The 17,715-nt window shown below is 41.8% G+C and overlaps 1 protein-coding gene across 4 annotated transcripts in view; it reads right to left on the bottom strand.

Moving 5' to 3' along the window:
* The window catches only part of AIG1 (androgen induced 1), a 246,779-nt gene that overhangs the window by 98,299 nt on the left and 130,765 nt on the right, over window positions 1-17,715 (bottom strand). Inside the window, exon 4 of one of the 4 annotated variants that reach the window (XM_047770059.1) lies at window positions 2,823-2,924. The exons of the other annotated variants lie outside the window; for them this stretch is intronic. Coding sequence (XP_047626015.1) covers window positions 2,841-2,924 — 84 coding nt within the window. The 3' untranslated portion in view covers window positions 2,823-2,840. Of the gene's footprint in view, window positions 1-2,822; window positions 2,925-17,715 lie in introns of those variants that run through there. 4 annotated transcript variants of the gene reach the window in all.

Raw genomic sequence — 17,715 nt, forward strand, 5'->3', positions numbered from 1 at the left:
GGACCTCTGGTCTACACACCAGTGAATACTTGAGACCGGGGCTGGCTGGCTTCTGCCCTTTTCAGAATCACTGTGGAGCACAAACATCCACCCCAGCTCTGTTTCTCATGGCACTCTGGAAAATGATTCAACGACATGGCTTCCAACAGAGGTCCAACTTTTTGCCTCATTGTCTGTGTTCTGAATCCAACCTAGTTTAATATTTTGGAAAATGTTAGCCTTTTCTGTACCGAGCAAAGTAAATATTTTGTCAGTTGTTAAGGATGAGCTGCAGAGTAAGACCTAAAGATGTATCCAAATTCAGCAGGAAGGCTTGGAGCTGCTTTGGAACTTTTTCCAGATTGTGATTTGTCATGTATTTCAGAAGCCAGCAGAAATACCAACCACTCGATCTATTAAGAAAAGGCTGAATGAACCTTTTCACAGCAGATTTTTATTTTTTCCACACCAACTCTCATTGTGCTTGGCAAAGAAAGGAGAAAGGAGAGACCACATGCTTTTCTGTCCATAGGATTTCATCTGAGTATTGTTCTCATAAAGAACTGAGTAGCAGAGTTTTAGAATTGGGAGACGTTTTCAACAATGCCTTTCTGACAAGTGAAACAACGAAGCCTCAAGGAAGGTAAGTGTCATTTATTCTCCCGAGGATCAGACAGTGGCAGAGCTGGAGTTAGAACTGAACTCAAAGGCTCTTGCTTCCTGGACCAGCATAGCACAGCGCCACAACACAGCGCCTCCGTTCAGTAGATTCATAAGAAACTGATGTAGAAAACAAAAGCAAGTCTACCAACAATGCATTTTACACTGCGTCTTCCCTGACAACTTCCAAACCAACTGGTTACTGATGGCTTTGCCTGCCAGTGAGAGGGCTGGGGCAGCAGGCGGAAGGCATCACTTTCCTTACTGAGCATCTTCCTAAAGCACGTTCCATTAGAGTGGTTTGGGTCTCTTTAACATGGCACATGCACCGAGATGGTAGAAGCATAGCCCTTGTGGTAAAATTCACATTCCGACAAAGAAATATGTGGGGCAAGATTTATAAAGGTCAAGAGATCTTAGAGCTCATCAGGGTCGCACACCTCACGTGCAGATGAGGAAATCAAAGCTGTCCGGAGTCGAGGACTTTGCTTGGGTGTTCAGTGTATCAAATGGCACAGCTAATGCCCGAAGCCCAGATCTCTTGCCCTGTCGCATGTTCCTATTTCGACCTTATCAGTCTGTCCATGGTAGTATAGGGTGTTGATTTAAGCTAGAAAAATGCAGGCTTCACGGTGAGCCTAGATCCAAAAATACTGAACCTATTCAGCGTTACAAAAGAGGTGTATGATCATTCCAACAGCTAATGTTTCTTGAGTGTGAGCCATGCCAGGCACTGTCATCAGCACTTTATGTGGATTCTTGCACGTAATCAGTCATGCCATGGAGGAAGCCAGCGTACCATAGGTAAGAAATGGAAATCAAGGATGAAACAAAATAATGAATGTGAAGCACTTAACGCAGGGCCTATGCTGTTTTCCCAGGATATGTGATGGTCTTTTAAATGCAATAATCCAAGGTAGGGATTTAGAACAGCTCTTGGCTCACGGAGCACACGAATACTAGCTGTTATTATCACATTTCCCCCCATTTCTTCATGAGTAACAGACCAAAGAAACTGGATCTAGATGAAAGCTACAAGCCATACAAGATTCAAACATAGGTAATATCCACAGAACCAGTTGCCACCAGTGGAGACCACAGAGACCACAGGGTAGCTTGGATCAAAATGCTCTTGAAGGCCAAATGCTGAAGCCAGAGACCACAAATGAACAGAATTAAACAGGTTTGTATTGGGCACTGGTTTCAAAGAGTTGGGAGGGTTTACCACCCAACTCCTCATCAATCTTAACCACATTCAAGTTGGAGAGGAAAACGAACATAGTGTGAAGACCTCTTTCATAGGAAGGCAGTTTGCAGAGATGAAACTAATCACTCAAAACCAGTGGTCAGGACCAATGTCCTTAGTAAGAATATACTGATCTACTGGCGGAGGATAAGAGTATCACCATTAATTAAGATGAAACAACCATAATACCCCTCACTAAAGCACCCACGGCAGGTAAACAGCCTTGTAAATTGCCCCCTTGGGAGTGCTGGCCGTACCAGGTGCTTGCCTACTGGCAAGAAATTAAGGAAATCCAGACAGAGTCGGCCCTGCTGCTACCCATTTCCTCTCGAAACTGGCAACTAGAAAGAGTCATTCTGTTTTTTGCTACACAGGGACAAATGAGAATTAATGAGTAGAAGTTGCATGAAGGTAGATTTTGGTTCAAGATACAAGAGAGAACTTAAAAAACCTAGAGGTACCCAACAATGATGGTGTTACTGGTGTCACAGTTTTCATTGGCAGTATGATCATTACCTTGGTCTATCAGGTGGAGATGAGCATTGATTACAGTTGACACGGTTCTTCCAAGAGAGGCCCAGAAATAGATGAGAATTGTTCTTAAGTCAAACTTGAGTCTGAATCCCAATGCTGTAGTTTCCTAGTTATGAGACATAGAGTTGGTCACTAAGCCTCTCTAAGCCTGAGTTTCTTCATCTGTAAAAGAGAGACTGTTATAACTACCTCTCTCCTGTTTATTGATTCATTCAGCAGATACTTAAAAGACATCTACTGTGGGCCAGGCACTTGCCTAGGTGTTGAGGATGTGGGGGGGAACAACACAGATGAGGTCTCCTGTCTCATGGAGTTCATATTTCCATGTGTTTGAGAGGAAGAGAAAAGGTCCAAGGAGACATAAATATAATGAACTAACAAATGCCTAAATACTTACCGAGCTAGTAATAAATGCTGTGAGTTAAATGAGACAGGCTGTCCAGGATATCTTTAGTGAGGAGAGGCAAAGAAGTCTTCTCTTAGAAGGGGACATACATGCTGGAACCTAAAGGAGGAGACAGGGCCAACTTTGAGAAGCTCTATCAGACGGAATAGCAAGGGCCCTGTGGTTCCACCGAGCTGGACTCATGTCTGGTCTAGGTTCGGGTTAGCGGTTCAAGATGAGGTTGGTGATAAGAATTAAAAGAGGTAACGTGGGGAGTTCCTGCCGTGGTGCGACAAGATTAGTGGCATCTTGGGAGTGGTGGGACACAGTTCAATCCCCGGCCCCGCCCAGTGGGTTAAGGATCTGGCACTGCCGCAGCCAGATCCTTAGATCACAGCTATGGTTAAGATCTGATCCCTGGCCCAGGAATTCCATGTGCTGTGGGATGGCCAAAATAAATAAATAAATAAAAGAGGTAACGTGGGATGATCTGCACAGAGGAATCATCCACATTATTCATACAAAAAAAAAGCCTCCAAGTCCTAATATAGTGAAGGCAGACTGAGGCACCACTTCTCTACCCTCTGACACCCCCAAATGCTCAGGCCTCCCCAGAGACATGCCACTTTGCTAACCTAACCTACCCAACCTAATCCTAGCATGATCCATATTTTAACATGGGGGAGGACACAATTTCAGAGCTGGAGAGGAACTTGGTCTGTCCATATGCCAGTTATCATATCATGACACGGGTAACGTGAGGGCACCTTATAGCCACCTCAGAAGCCCAGAGGAATGGAAGGCTGGCGGAAGTCAAGAGGACGGGACTCTGGACCACCTCCAGGGGGTCTAGAAGTGTCTTGTTTTATCTTCTATTTTTCACTCAAAAACTCAGTTGTTTTGTTAGAACCAACTCTAAGGCTTGAAAACAATCACCAATTGAGTCCAATTTTCTTTTCTTCTTCTTCTTCTTCTTCTTTTTTTTTTTTTTTTCTTTGCTTTTTAGGGCCGCACCTGTGGCATATGGAAGTTCGCAGGCTAGGGGTCAAAATGGAGCTACAGCAATTCGACCGCAATACCAACTCTGAGAAGCTCTATCAGACAGAATAGTGAATCCCTATACCACAGCCACAGCAACACAGGATCCAAGACACGTCTGTGACCTAAACCACAGCTCACAGCAAGGCCGAAATCCTTAACCCACTGAGCAAGGCCAGGGATTGAACCCTTCAGGGATACTAGTCGGGTTGGTTTCCACTGAGCTACAACAGAAATTCCTGAATCCAGTTTTTTAGGTAAGGAAACTGATGCTCAAAGAGGCCGTTTAGCTGGCTGGTTGTGATCTCACCCAGGACTCATCTAGACCAGGACTAGGACTCATCTCCCAAGTTCTAATAGGATCATTAGCCCACATGTATTATTACAGAAAACACTACACTGATTTTTAGAGCTATGGAGTTTGTCTCTGTTCAACTTGACATCAACCAGTCACGTGAAAGTGTACATCTGGGTTCTGATGCTTGGAGTTCTGATGCTTCGTAAAATACTACTTCTATTTAAATAATTTTCAACAACAATACTGAATCTGTTTTGAGTGTCTTGCAGTTCACAGAGGTTTCCTCAGAACCAAGAGATGTGTTAGGGCTCAGGAGTGAAGTTTAAGGGAACATGATTAGAGCAACAATTTCTGAAAAGATTTTTTTTTTTAAAGTGGAATTACTCTTTCCTACCTAAAACTGAAATGGGCAAAATAAATAAATGAATAAACAAAGAGAATCAGGGGTCAGGAAGCACCAGAGTTTTACAAAAGCAACAAAAGGCATGATTTATAAAATACTGAGGATGAATAAGGGATCCTTCAAGATGCTTACTTTTTAGGGATCACTACCTAAGACAGCAATGACAGTTGATGTTCTGTTTAGACTCAAGTTCCCATAGGCGGGTGAGGGTGGGGGACCACTTGGCTCCTCTAAAACATTGAAAGTGGGTTTAACAGAAGATTTGTAAAGACATACGTCAAACCAAGCTTCAAGGACAGGAAGTTGGGTGAGCAAGTTGGGTTACATAGGGGTGAACTTCCTAGTCGGAAGAGGACAGCAACAATGTGGAACATATGATGTTTGATTCTATTTTTTGACCTTGGAAAGCAATACCGGTACATAGGAAAAGGCAATTCAAGATGTTTCCTGGATTGGCTGACAGTAGTTATGAATAAGTCGCCTTCTTCAAGTCAGTCAATCCTGGCAGCGAAAGCAAGGGGACAGGAGCATGCTCACAGGCTGCACATTTTCAGAGCTCAAGGTACGCTCAGAAGGAAGCTAACAGGTTTCTCTTCCAAGGAGAGTAAAGGGATTCCAAAAGAATCCCACAAAATGGGGAGAAAAAAATCCAAATGAGGACAATACTAGTAGTAAATATAAAGTAACATTTTCACTTTATGAAGGGTTCGATCGAGTTGCTAAAAAGAAGTGACTTCACGAATAAGAAAACGCAGTTAGTAAATACACACATGAGAAAACGTTCACACTAAAGTCACAGTGAGATGCTGTACTTCCTTCTATTGCATGAGTGCTGAGAAAGGTGTAGTGACAACTGGTGATCTCATGCATTGCAGAGGGCATTGTAAATCAATCCATCCCTTCTAGAGGGAAAGCAGTTTGGCAACGCGGGTTGAGCCATAAACATGGTCATGCCACATGACCAGTAATCCCACTTGCAGAAATCTATTTTATTTTTTAAATCTATATTTATTTATTTTGTCTTTTTAGGGTCGCACCCATTGCATATGGAAGATCCCAGGCTAGGGGTTGAATCAGAGCTGTAGCTGCCGGCCTACGCCACAGCCACAGCAACTTGAGATCTGAGCTGCATCTGTGACCTACACCACAGCTCATGGTAACACCAGATCCTTAACTCACTGAGTGAGGCCAGGGATCGAACCCACGTCCTCATGGATGCTAGTTGGGTTCCTTACTGCTGAGCTACAATCAGAACTCCCCAGAAATCTACTTTAAATGAAAATATATGTGGGAGGTTCCCATTGTTGGGATAGTGTTTAAGACATTACAAATTTAGAATGAGCAGGAGATTTCAATTCACTAAATGATAATTGAATACCTATAAGTAGCTAAGTATAATAAAGCAGAATTTCTTTCATAAATAATTAATAATCACAACTTAATGCCAGTACTCTTTTCAATATTATGACACTATTGCAAAGGAGGCCATAGAAACACATTTTGAGAGATTAAAATTTATGTGATATATTAGATTTAAAAAGCCGTACACAAGCATCATATTTCCCACAATGTTTAGGAGAATAAAAGCAAATTAAAAAGCCCATAAAGGAGTTCCCACTGTGGCCTAACAGGATCAGTGGCTGCTCTGGAGCACTGGGGGGCAGGTTGCATCATGGCCTGACACAGTGGGTTAAGGATCTGGCATTGCTCCAGCTGTGGTGTAGGTCTCAGCTGCAGCTTGGATTCGATCCCTGGCCCAGGAACTTTCCTATGCTGCAGGTGCAGCAATTAAAAAAAAAAAAAAAAAAAAAGCCCAGAAGGAAATAAACTAAAATGGTAACAATGATGGAATAATGGGTTATGTTTTCTTTTTCTTTTTTTTATGTTTTCTTTTTCTTGATTTTTTTTTCTAATATGGTTATAGTACATTTAAAATAAAGGACAATAATAAAAACGAGAAGTGAAACAGAAAAATAAGGTGGTGACTGAATAAAGATTAAGATTAATGAGGAAAAATACTAAGTATACTTAAGAATTTTTATTTATTTAAAAACAGCTTTTAGTTGTATATCATTAGTAATTATTAGTACTAATGATTTGTTAACTCATTAAACTGTTTTATTTTAGTGGGAAAATTATGAGGGTGCTAAATCAGAGATTTACTGAATCCCACTCATGGGGGCCTTCAAAATATCACAAAAATAAAAGTCACTTTGCAATATGAGCTTACAAAATTCTGCTACCTAAAAATGATAGGCTAAAATTCACTTCAAAGGTTTGGGCTTGAAGAACAGATGATTCTGGTGTCTTGACCAAGGTGGGGGAAGTGGCTTCTTCCCCAGCAAGGAACTCCTGCAGGCAATGAAGCTGTCTAGCAAGGAGGAGAAGCCACATCCAAGGGCAAAGGAGGCCCATGGGGACAGGGGTTTCTGGGGATTCTCAGTCCCCAAATTAACTGCCCCACTTCTGGGTCCTGCTCTTTTCAGGAGACCTGAAGACACTGAATTCAATTAACGCTGTGATTCAAATATCCACAGGACTAAACTTTGTGGGTTTTTTAGAAAGCAGCTCTGTTTTGATGGTTCATAAAAGAGTCATTTTCCATGGTCATTGAAAGTTCTCAGATTTTTCTTTGCCTTGAACCAAGAATGTTTGGATTTGAGCTTGCCCTTCTACTTCTCACCTCAGGGCCCCTGAATCCCACAGACCCTTTCTGCTCTTTTATGAGAGAGCGATGATCATTGCCTACCATGAACACCTGGTGCCAGGTGAACAGAGATGCGTTTAATTCACACACTCACCACCAGATGCCATGAGCCATTAGAATCAACGAGGACTTGTCTGTATTCCACGTAATCTTGGTTAGATAAGCAGTTCCCAATTCTTTCTATTTCCTGAATAAGTTTCCTGAACCCCCCTCCTAGGATTAATTTCCATATCAACCATATTTCTTCACTGCAGATAATTGAAATTGACTCAGATTATTCCTAATCCAACAACGATAAGAAGCAATTTGTGGAAGGCCACCAGGGGCTCATAGGGCCAAATGGAGTCTGAAGGACCAGGTTTGTAAAGTGCCAGGAACAGGTGCCCTAGAGGTGTGCTCACAAGAAGCAAGCAAGATCTCATTAACAAGCTGGTTCATGTTCTATCGTAGAAAGAAATTACGAACAATTAGTGAAAAGTGTAAAAAAGAGCTTAATGAAATATGTGTATTGTATAATGGAAAACCCACTATTGACTTATTTTGTGTGTTTATTTATTTATTTATTTATTTTCAAATTTTTTTATTATTGTTGATTTACAATGCTCTGTCAATTTCTGCTGCACAGCAAAGTGACCCAGTTACACATATACATACATTCTTTTACCCACATTATCCTCCATCATGTTCCATCACAAGTGATTAGATATATAGTTCCCTGTGCTATAGAGCAGGATCTCATTTCTTATCCACTCCAAATGCAATAGTTTGCATCTATTAACCCAAACTCTCAGTCCACCCCACTCCCTCCCCCTTGGCAACCACAAGTCTGTTGTCCATGTCCATGAGTTTGTTTCTTTTCTGTAGATAGGTTCATTTGTGCCATATATTAGATTCCATATATAAGCGATATCACATGGTATTTGTTTTTCTCTTTCTCACTCACTTCACTTAGAATAAGAGTCCCTAGTTCCATCCATGTTGCTATGCAAATGGCATTATTTTGTTCTTTTTTTATGGTCAGTAGTATTCCATTGTTTATATGTACCACATCTTCTTAATCCATTTATCTACTGATGGACATTTAGGCTGTTTCCATGTCTTGGCTTTTATGAATAGTGCTGCAATGAACACAGGGGTGCATGTATCTTTTTCAATGAAAGTTTCGTCTGTATATATGCCCAGGAGTGGGATTGCTGGGTCATATGGTAGTTCTATATTTAGTTTTCTGAGGTACCTCTATACTGTTCTCCACAGTGGTTGCACCAATTTACATTCCCACCAACAGTGTAGGAGGGTTCCCTTTTTTCCACAGCCTCTCTAGCATTTGTTATTTGTAGACTTATTAATGATAGCCACTCTAACTGTTATGAAGTGGTACCTCATTGTAGTTTTGATTTGCATTTCTCTAATAATTAGTGACGTTGAGCAGTTTTTCATGTGCCTGTTAGCCATCTGTAATTCTTCTTTGGAGATATGTTTATTCAGGTTTTCTGCCCATTTTTCAATTGGGTTGTTTTTTGCTGTTGAGTTGTATGAGTTGTTTGTACATTTTGGAGATTAAGCCCTTGTCAGTTGCATCATTTGAAACTATCTTCTCCCATTCCATAGGCTGTATTTTTTTTTTTAATGGTTTCCTTTGCTGTGCAAATGCTCGTAAGTTTGATTAGGTCCCATTGGTTTATTTTTGATTTTATTTCTATTGCTTTGGGAGACTGACCTAAGAAAACATTTGTATGGTTGATGTCAGAGAATGTTTTGCCTATGTTCTCTTCTAGGAGTTTTATGGTGTCTTATCTTACATTTAAGTCTTCAGGGCATTTTGAGTTTATTCAACATAGTATTGGAAGTCCTAGCCACAGCAATCAGCAAACAAAAGAAACAAAAGGTATCCAAACTGGAAGAGAAGAGGTACAACTGTCACTCTATGCAGATGACATGATACTATATATAGAAAACCCTAAGGGCTGCACACAATAACTACTTGAACTGATTAATGAATTCAGCAAAAGTAGCAGGATACAAGATTAACATTCAGCAATTAGTTGCATTTCTGTATACTAACAATGAAATATTAGAAAAGGAATATAAAAACACAGTACCTTTTAAAATCGCACCCCCCAAAATTAAATACCTAGGAATAAACCTGACCAAGGAGGTGAAATACTTATATGCTGAGAACTGTAAAACATTAATAAAGGAAATTAATGAAGATTCAAAGAAATGGAAAGATATCCCATGCTCTGGACTGGAAGAGTTAATATTGTTAAAATGGCCATACTACCCAAAGCAATCTACAGATTCAATGCAATCCCTATCAAATGACCCAAAACATTTTTCACAGAACTAAAACAAACAATCTAAAAATTTACTTGGAACCATAAAACACCAAGAATTTCCAAAGCAATCCTGAGAAACAAAAACCAAGCAGGAGGCATAACTCTCCCAGGCTTCAGGCAATAGTACAAAGCCACAGTAATCAAGACAGTGTGGTACTGATACAAAAACAGACATACAGACCAATGGAACAGAATAGAGAACCCAGAAATAAACCCAGACACCTATGGTCAATTAATCTCCAACAAAGGAGGCAAGCATATAAAATGGGATAAAGACAGTCTTTGCAGCAAGTGATGCTGGGAAAACTGGACAGCTGCATGTAAATCACTAAAACTAGAACACACCCTCACACCTTGCACAAAAATAAACTTCTATTGATGTCTAAATGTGGTTGTAACATTAACTGGTTGTGTAACCCAGATGAATTATTTTATATTTCTGAGCTTCAATATTGCCCTCTGTAAAATAAAGAACTGGGTTAGAGACAGTTTAAACTCTGGCTCCCTTCTAGTTTTCGTGATCCTTGTCTATAAATAGCAAGAGGGAGAGCTTGTCTGAGCCCTTCCTCTTCTGCCCCCACGCACCTGGGGAAAAAGCACTGGGAGGGAAGAAGCAGAGGCCATGTCTATTAAAACCCAGTGCAGTCCCAGAATCCTTCTCAATACCCCACATAGCTACTGCCCATTGGTTGGAGTTTGCATATAAGGAGAAATCAGTTTGCCACTTCTGGTCTATGGTATATTGTTCTGCTTTCACAGGATGAGCTAAACCAGAAAAACCAAGATATCCTAAGAGCATCAGACAAAGTCTTTGCTCAAAAGGATCTTCAAGACCAGCTCTTGCCCTGCTGCTAAACATCAGGTCAACTTGTACGATCTCCCTGGTAACTGAGTACAATAAGGTATCATCCTGGAAGTTTTGTTGTAGCATTCAAACACATTTTAGGAGCCGGCAGCATGGCATTCTTCATTCAATTCTTATCTTTTGTCCTCCATTCTTTTTGTCCAACACACCTGATGACTGTCCATTTATATTCTGCTGAAATCCTCCAAACTGAACATAATAAAAATGATGAAAACCTAAAAAAGCCGAGTCCAATTTAGTTGGTCTTAATAATCAAAAAATCTGGAAACGGCAATGACAGTACCTTGTATAATTCGATCAAGGATAAGGTAAGGGAGAAAGAGTCTACTGAAAGAAAACATTTCAAAAAATGAAACAAGTGTCCTGGGGTAATTTCTCTCTTCCAAATCAAAAGACTCAGCTCATCCAACAAGATGCATTAGGTAGGGTTCAAATTGGTTACAGATACCAGAAAGATTTGACATTAAGTGCCTTGGAGCAGGAATAAGCAAGCTCCAGCCCATGGAAACAATCCATCCTGCCACCTATTTGTGTACATTAGAACTTTATTTGCACAGAGTCACTTATCTGTCTATGTGTGACTTGGCTGCCTTGGTACTTCAGCAGCAGAGTTGAGATGTTGCGATGGAGCTTATGTGGCCCATAAAGCTTAAAACATACTCTCTGACCCTTTACAGAAGAACTGTGCCAACCACTGCCTTAGAGTGTCAATTTTATTTCTCTCTCATGTAAAGAAGGCTAGAGGCCAGTGGCACAGGATGACTGATAGTGTCATCAGAAATCCAAATGGGTGCTTCCAAGACTCTCATTACTTTTCTCAAATTCAGTCCAAAAGAAAGAGGACAAGCAGAACATAAAGGGGGCCCCCTTCCCGTTGAGTCAGCTTTTAATAAGAAGTCATGCTGGAAGTGCCACAAATCACTTTCTCTATTTGTCAGGACCTTGCCATTTGTTTTATGTAGTTGCAACAAGGACTGGGAAATGAAGGGTTTCGCTTTTGTTTTTAAAATTTCTGGTGGCCCCGTGCCCAGCTAAAATAACAGTCTTATCATCGTGGAGAAAAGAGAGAGCAGATGCTGAGTTAGGCACGTAACAGTCTTGGCCACAGAATGCTACTTAGTGAAATCATGAGTAGCAGATTCACAGGTAACTCATACCTTTTTCCATTATGGGTTGGAAATTTTTAAAGAATGAAAAAATTCTATTCTGACATCATAAATGCATTTTCCATCTTATGTTTAATCATCTGGTATCCGTATTAGCTAATTTTGTCAGTGGTTATCTTAATCCATTTAGGCTGCTATAACAAAAATACAAAACTATCATAGAGTAGGTGACTTAAAAAACAAATACATATATTTCTCATAGTTCTGGAGGCTGTAAATTCCAAGATCAAGGTTCTGCTAAGATTCACTGTCTGTTGAGGACCTAGTTCCTGGCCCATAGCCCACCTTTTTCCCACTGGGTTCTCATGTTGTAGAAAGAGAATGAGAAAGCATTCCCCTTTATCCTTTTATAAGAGCACTAATTCCATTCATGAGGGCTCCACCCTCATGACCTAATCACCTTCCAAAGGCCCTATTGCCTAATTACATCAAATACCATTTAAGGGTTACAATTTCAACATAGGAATTTTTGGAAGACATAACCATTTAGTCCATCACAGCAACTGATCAATTCATTCATTTGGCAAGACTTAGCGAGAACCTACAGTGTTCCAGGCATGGTTTGAGGCAAAGGCAAAGTGTGACGACCCCCAGTTCCTGTCCTTAAGAAGTCCAGGTCAACAAGGGAGACACACAAGCTTGTGGACAGTGGTCTTTCAGGCAGAAAAGTTAACTGGGGAGGTTGGCGTGTCATGGTGCCATGGAAAGCACACAGGAAGGTCGTAAGACTTGAGCTGAATGTTGAACTAGGTGGAAGAGATTTGCCTGGTGGGGAAGTGGGAGGAGGGCATTCCAATATGAAGGAGCAGCAGGCACAAAGACATGGAGGAGAGAGAGAGCAAGCACACAAGATAGCATGGCTCAGCACAGGGTGTGCCAAGGGACACAAAAGATTAGCCAGGGGTGAGCACACATCACTCCCAGGACAGAAGGGACCTTGGCACCAAGGCGTTGGGTTTCTTCTGGATGTTGGGTTTCTTCTGGATCTACAGTGATGAGTAGGCACTAAAGAGTATCACCAGGTTGAATGACATGACATGATTAACTTGTGTTTCATAAAGATCATTCTGGAAATAGTGAGGATACATCGGGGTGGAGAGAGGAGGTAGGGAGATAGTAGAAGGCTTTCTTCCATTTACTCATTTTGCAATTATGCTTAAAATAAAATATAATCTTATATTTTATATATAATCTCTATTGTTGCATAAGAAGATCTATTCACCCAAAAGCTGATTAATAAAAAGATACAATGAGTAAAAAATTACATGCATTTCATTTCATCCTCACAGCCATCCTATGAAGCCCCATCTTATAGATGAGGTAACAGGCTCAGAAAGGGTAAGAGGCTTATCTGATATCTCAACTAGTAAGTGGCAGAGTGTGGCTTGCATTAAGGTTTTCTGATCCCAAGTCCAGGGCTCTTATTTTACTGCATCTTGAGAGCAACGAGCATTCCAGACTCAACCTGTCACTCCTAAATCCAGTCCAGGCAGTACAATTTGCATGTCTTGGCAGTAACATATCTTAGTGGCATTCAACATAGGGAAGCATGGAGGTATTTCCCTCCAGTAACTTTATGAAGCAAGATATCAAGAATACTTTATTAGGTTTTGGCAAATCCTCTTAATAGGAAAAATCAACCTTATATTTTATTATCCTTGGTTCAGTGCTGTGGCGATTATTCAAATGCTCGTAAGATCTTCATTTCTCTATGATTCCAACATTCTATTTGACTAAAGTCCATCTTTTTTCATTTACGTGGGGAGCTTTAAGAATTCTCAAAAAAGACTTGTTTAAAGTCTCGAATCAAGTAAATTATGTCATATTTTTATTTTTTTAAATTGTCCTCGTAGATTTTTGTCTTCTCAGAAAGAACTTTCCAGATACCTGCTCTCAAGTCCTGACCTCCATGTTTGAGTCCGAAGCTTCCTCTCTTTTACTGTCTTATCCTATACTCTGTCAAAACTATTTGTCAAGTTAACAAACCTGCAGTGTTAATTTCCTTGTCTTTTTCCCCATTAGACAGTAAGATCTTTGAGATCAGCAACACCTTTTTTTTTTTTTTTTTGGCTTTTTAGGCCCGCACCTGCGGCATATGGAGGTTCCCAGGTTAGGGGTTAAATTGGAGCTCTGGCTGCTGGCCACAGTTACAGCCACAGCACCACCAGATCTGAGCCAAGTCTGCGACCTCTATCACAGCTCAGGGCAACGCCAGATCCTTAACCTACTGAGTGAGGCCAGGGATGGAACTTGCATCCTCACGCATACTAGTCAAATTTGTTTCTGCTGAGCAGTGATGGGAACTCCGGCAACACCATATTTATTTATCTTTATATCTCCAGTAATTGGCACTTGACAGCCCATGATAACTATAGATTGATGAATAAAATGGAGCATCAATATAACTAAACACATACAACTATATTTAAAATGAGCACATTAGGAGTTCCTGTTGTGGCACAGTGGAAACGAATCAGACTAGGAACCATGAGGTTGCGGGTTTAATCCCTGGCTCTGCTCAGTGGGTTAAGGATCCTGCGTTGCTGTGGCTGTGGCATAGATTGGCAGCTGTAGCTCTGATTAGATCCCTAGCCTGGGAACCTCCATATGTCATGGGTGCAACCCTAAAAAGACAAAAGACAAAAAAAAAGCACATGAAAAAATTACCTTCAGTGTAATTTTACTGGAAAAAGCTAAAAGCTCCAGGAAAAACTCCAGGGGTGTGGAATCTAGAGGGCTATTTAAGGGTCCATATAGAAGTTCCTGGGGTTGAAAAAGAGCTACCACGGCCACAGTAACGCAGGATCTGAACACATCCGCAAAGTCCATCTGCCACAACGTCGGATCCTTAACCCACTGAGCGAGGCCAGGGATCAAACTTGCATCGTCGTAGATACTGGTCAGGCTCTTAACCCACTGAGCAACAATGGGAACTCCAGGATCACAATGCTTTTAAACAAGTTGATCCAGAGATGGCCGCTGTGAGGTCCCCCCCCCACACCCCCGCATCCCCTCCCTCGCATCACACACATGAAGCCTAGGCTTTACAGATTAAGTCTGATTTTCTTGGTTTAAAAGCAAAGCCTTTCTGCTTTCTTGAGTTGATGTCTTAGGAGACCAGATGTTATGCTGGGCATATATGCCTTTAAAATTCACTTTGATTTCCATTCTTTGTCTGCTCTCCATGCTGGTACTTTTCAGTAGGAAGCCTCTACATTTTGGTCCAACTGGAAGCTAAAGGCAAGGGACCTCTTGCCCAGGCGCTCAGACTCAAAGCTCTTCTACACGCACACAGCTTACCTTCTCTCCTCCAGAGCACAGCACTGTACGGTACCACGCTTTCATTTTATAATTCAGTTTTGAGGACTGAATAGGTATAACTACAAAGGAATGAGACATTTTCACCAACAGATCAGAACCCATTATCTGGTTGGTCTTTGCTCAAAACATGCCTGGAAGCCATTTTTCAGAACTGCCTCAGCCCCTGATCTTATCTGTGCTCCCAACCAGCCTCTCACTCAGAACGGTTCTTTCCACCTTGACCTTTCTCTCTTTCCCTCCTTGTGCTTTGTTAAGCTCAGTCCTCTTTTCTTCTGCTCTTGAGCCCCCAAGCCCGAATACCTTCAGAGCTCAGGGGAACAGGGGGAGACTCTATGGGGCAGAATGAGGCAGAAACCCCAAATCCAGCCTTGTGCGGAGCAGTGGGGAGCTGGGGGCAGACTGGCATCCCTCTGTGATGTGGTCCTTCCCATCCGAAGGCAGCTGGTGTGCGGGGTGCAGGGATGGCTGAATACCTGAATATGGGCAATGTAAACACTGGGCTTCTGGGATTGTGCAGTCTTGCTGAGAAGAGAAAGGGGAGCGAAGAATGGCCAGAAGGCATTAGGCCAGAGACTTGGTCTTCAAGGATGGGTAGAATTTGAGTTGGTAGGGGTGGGGATAACCAGTGCTTCCCAACCCAGGGCAATTTTTCTCCAGGGGACATTCAGCCATGTCTGGCTACATTTTTTTTTTTTTGTCACACTTGGGGGCAGGGAAGGGTTATTACTAGTGGAGGGAGGACAGAAATGTTGCTAAACCTCCTACAATGCATCCGTCCCCCACAACCAAGAAACTCTCTGGTCCAAATATTCAGAATTGCTGAGGATGAGACCCCTGGGCTAGACAAAAGACATTCAGAGCAGGTGTCATAGTATTAGAAGGAAAAAAAATGTAGAAATTAACTTGTTGGAATTTAAAAGAATCAGATCACATCTTATCAACCTCCACCTCACTTAACGTTTGGATACGAGGTACTTATGGAGACAGTTTCATAGACAAATACTCATCTGCCTTTGGTACAGAGGACAACCAGGAGACCTGCCATGTGTCTGGTCCCCGGGGCTCCAGAACTGGGCTAGTCCACCTGGTGTTCACTCCTCAGCATCCTCTGCTGTGTCTCCTTCCTAACACCAGTTGCCATGAACATGGTGTCTTTCTTACGTGTGCGATGCCTCTCCCACTAGAGCGTAAGCCTCAGGAGGCTGGGGACTGATGCGCCTCCCGTGTATCCCAGGACCCAGCCCGTGTCTGGTGTAGGGATGGGCTGAGGGGAAACTAAGGGAGGGAAGTCCCACTGCCTGGGCTTAAACTTACCCTCTACCGCTAGCTCACTGTGGACCTGAGACAAGTCACTTCACTTTCATAAAGACACTGTTCGCTGATCTACAAAAGTGGGGATGTAGGGCACCTGCCTCCCAGGTAGAATTGAATAATTTAATACATGCGGAGCGCTTATTTAATATTTGTTGATGGGTGAAGCATCCAAAAGCAAAACAAAGATAGGGTTAAATATCTGCCTGCAAACCACCAATGAAGAAACTGAATGAAAAAAATACACATAAAACACTTTGGTTTTCACTTTGTGGGAGCTTCGACCTGTAAGATTTTTCTTCTTTGTGATGTAGCAAATGTCGAAGAGCAGTTTGTTAATATTTACAGGCAAAAGTGGTGAACGCCTTAGCAGGATACACATTTCTGCCATATTGATTTTACTTCATAATAAGTGTTCTACCTGTTTTCTCTGCTATGCCCAGTTTTCTCACCCTATTTATTGCCATAGGTTAATTTCATCTTTTATTGTCTCCTGACAAAATCGGATTTACGACACTATGCTAAGTCAGCCTCAAAAAGGGCTTTAACAGTTTTCTGTGGTTGAACACCACTAGTCTTCTTCCTGTATAAATGCCACTTCTTTCTACAGTCTCAGGTTCTTCTGTAGCATAGGACTTTCTCAAGCACACAGAAGATTTAAACCTTAATTGTTTTGTAACTGATATTTCCGGCTCTATGGCTACTCTCCTTTTGGTTCTCAGGTCCTCCCTTCTTTTCATTTTTCCTTGCTTATTTCCCACAAATATATCTTGCAGAAGCCCAGAAGAGATGCATGCTTTCTAATCATTCTTTTAAGTATGCAGGCATTCACTTGACATTCAGGAAGCATTTATTGAGCACCAATGTATTCCAAGCTCTGCTCCCAGCTCCTGTGTATAGCAGTGAACATGAAGGCGAGGTCTTGCCCTCCTGGAGGAAGTGTGAAGGGAGTCCAAGAAAAAATAAAGAAGCAGAGTTCCCACTGTGTCTTTGAGGATTCAGGTTCGATCCCTGGCCTCACACAGTCAGTAGAGGATCCAGTGCTGCCACAAGCTGCGATGTAGGTCAAAGATGTGGCTTAGATCCCGCATTGCGGTGGCCGTGGAATCAGCTATAGCTCTGATTCAACCCCTAGCCTGGGAATTTCCATATGCTATGGGTGTGGCCATAAAAAGGAAAAAAAATAAAGAAGCAAATTCAATAGGTAATTTCTGACACCATATAATCAATTGCATTAGTTTTCCATGCCTGGTGTATAACACATTACCGCAAACTTGATGGCTTAAGACAACACAAAGTTATTATCTTACAGTTCTGGAGGTCAGACGTCTGACACAGGTCTCAGTGGGCTAACATCTAATGTGGGCAGGGCTTCTGTCCTCCTGAAGGATCCAGAGGAGAATTCATGTTCTTGCCTTTTCCAGCATCTTAAGGGGAGTCCATATTCCTTAGCTAGTGGCCCTTTC

This window comes from Phacochoerus africanus, chromosome 2 (assembly GCF_016906955.1).
Source record: "Phacochoerus africanus isolate WHEZ1 chromosome 2, ROS_Pafr_v1, whole genome shotgun sequence".
Lineage (NCBI taxonomy): Eukaryota > Metazoa > Chordata > Mammalia > Artiodactyla > Suidae > Phacochoerus > Phacochoerus africanus.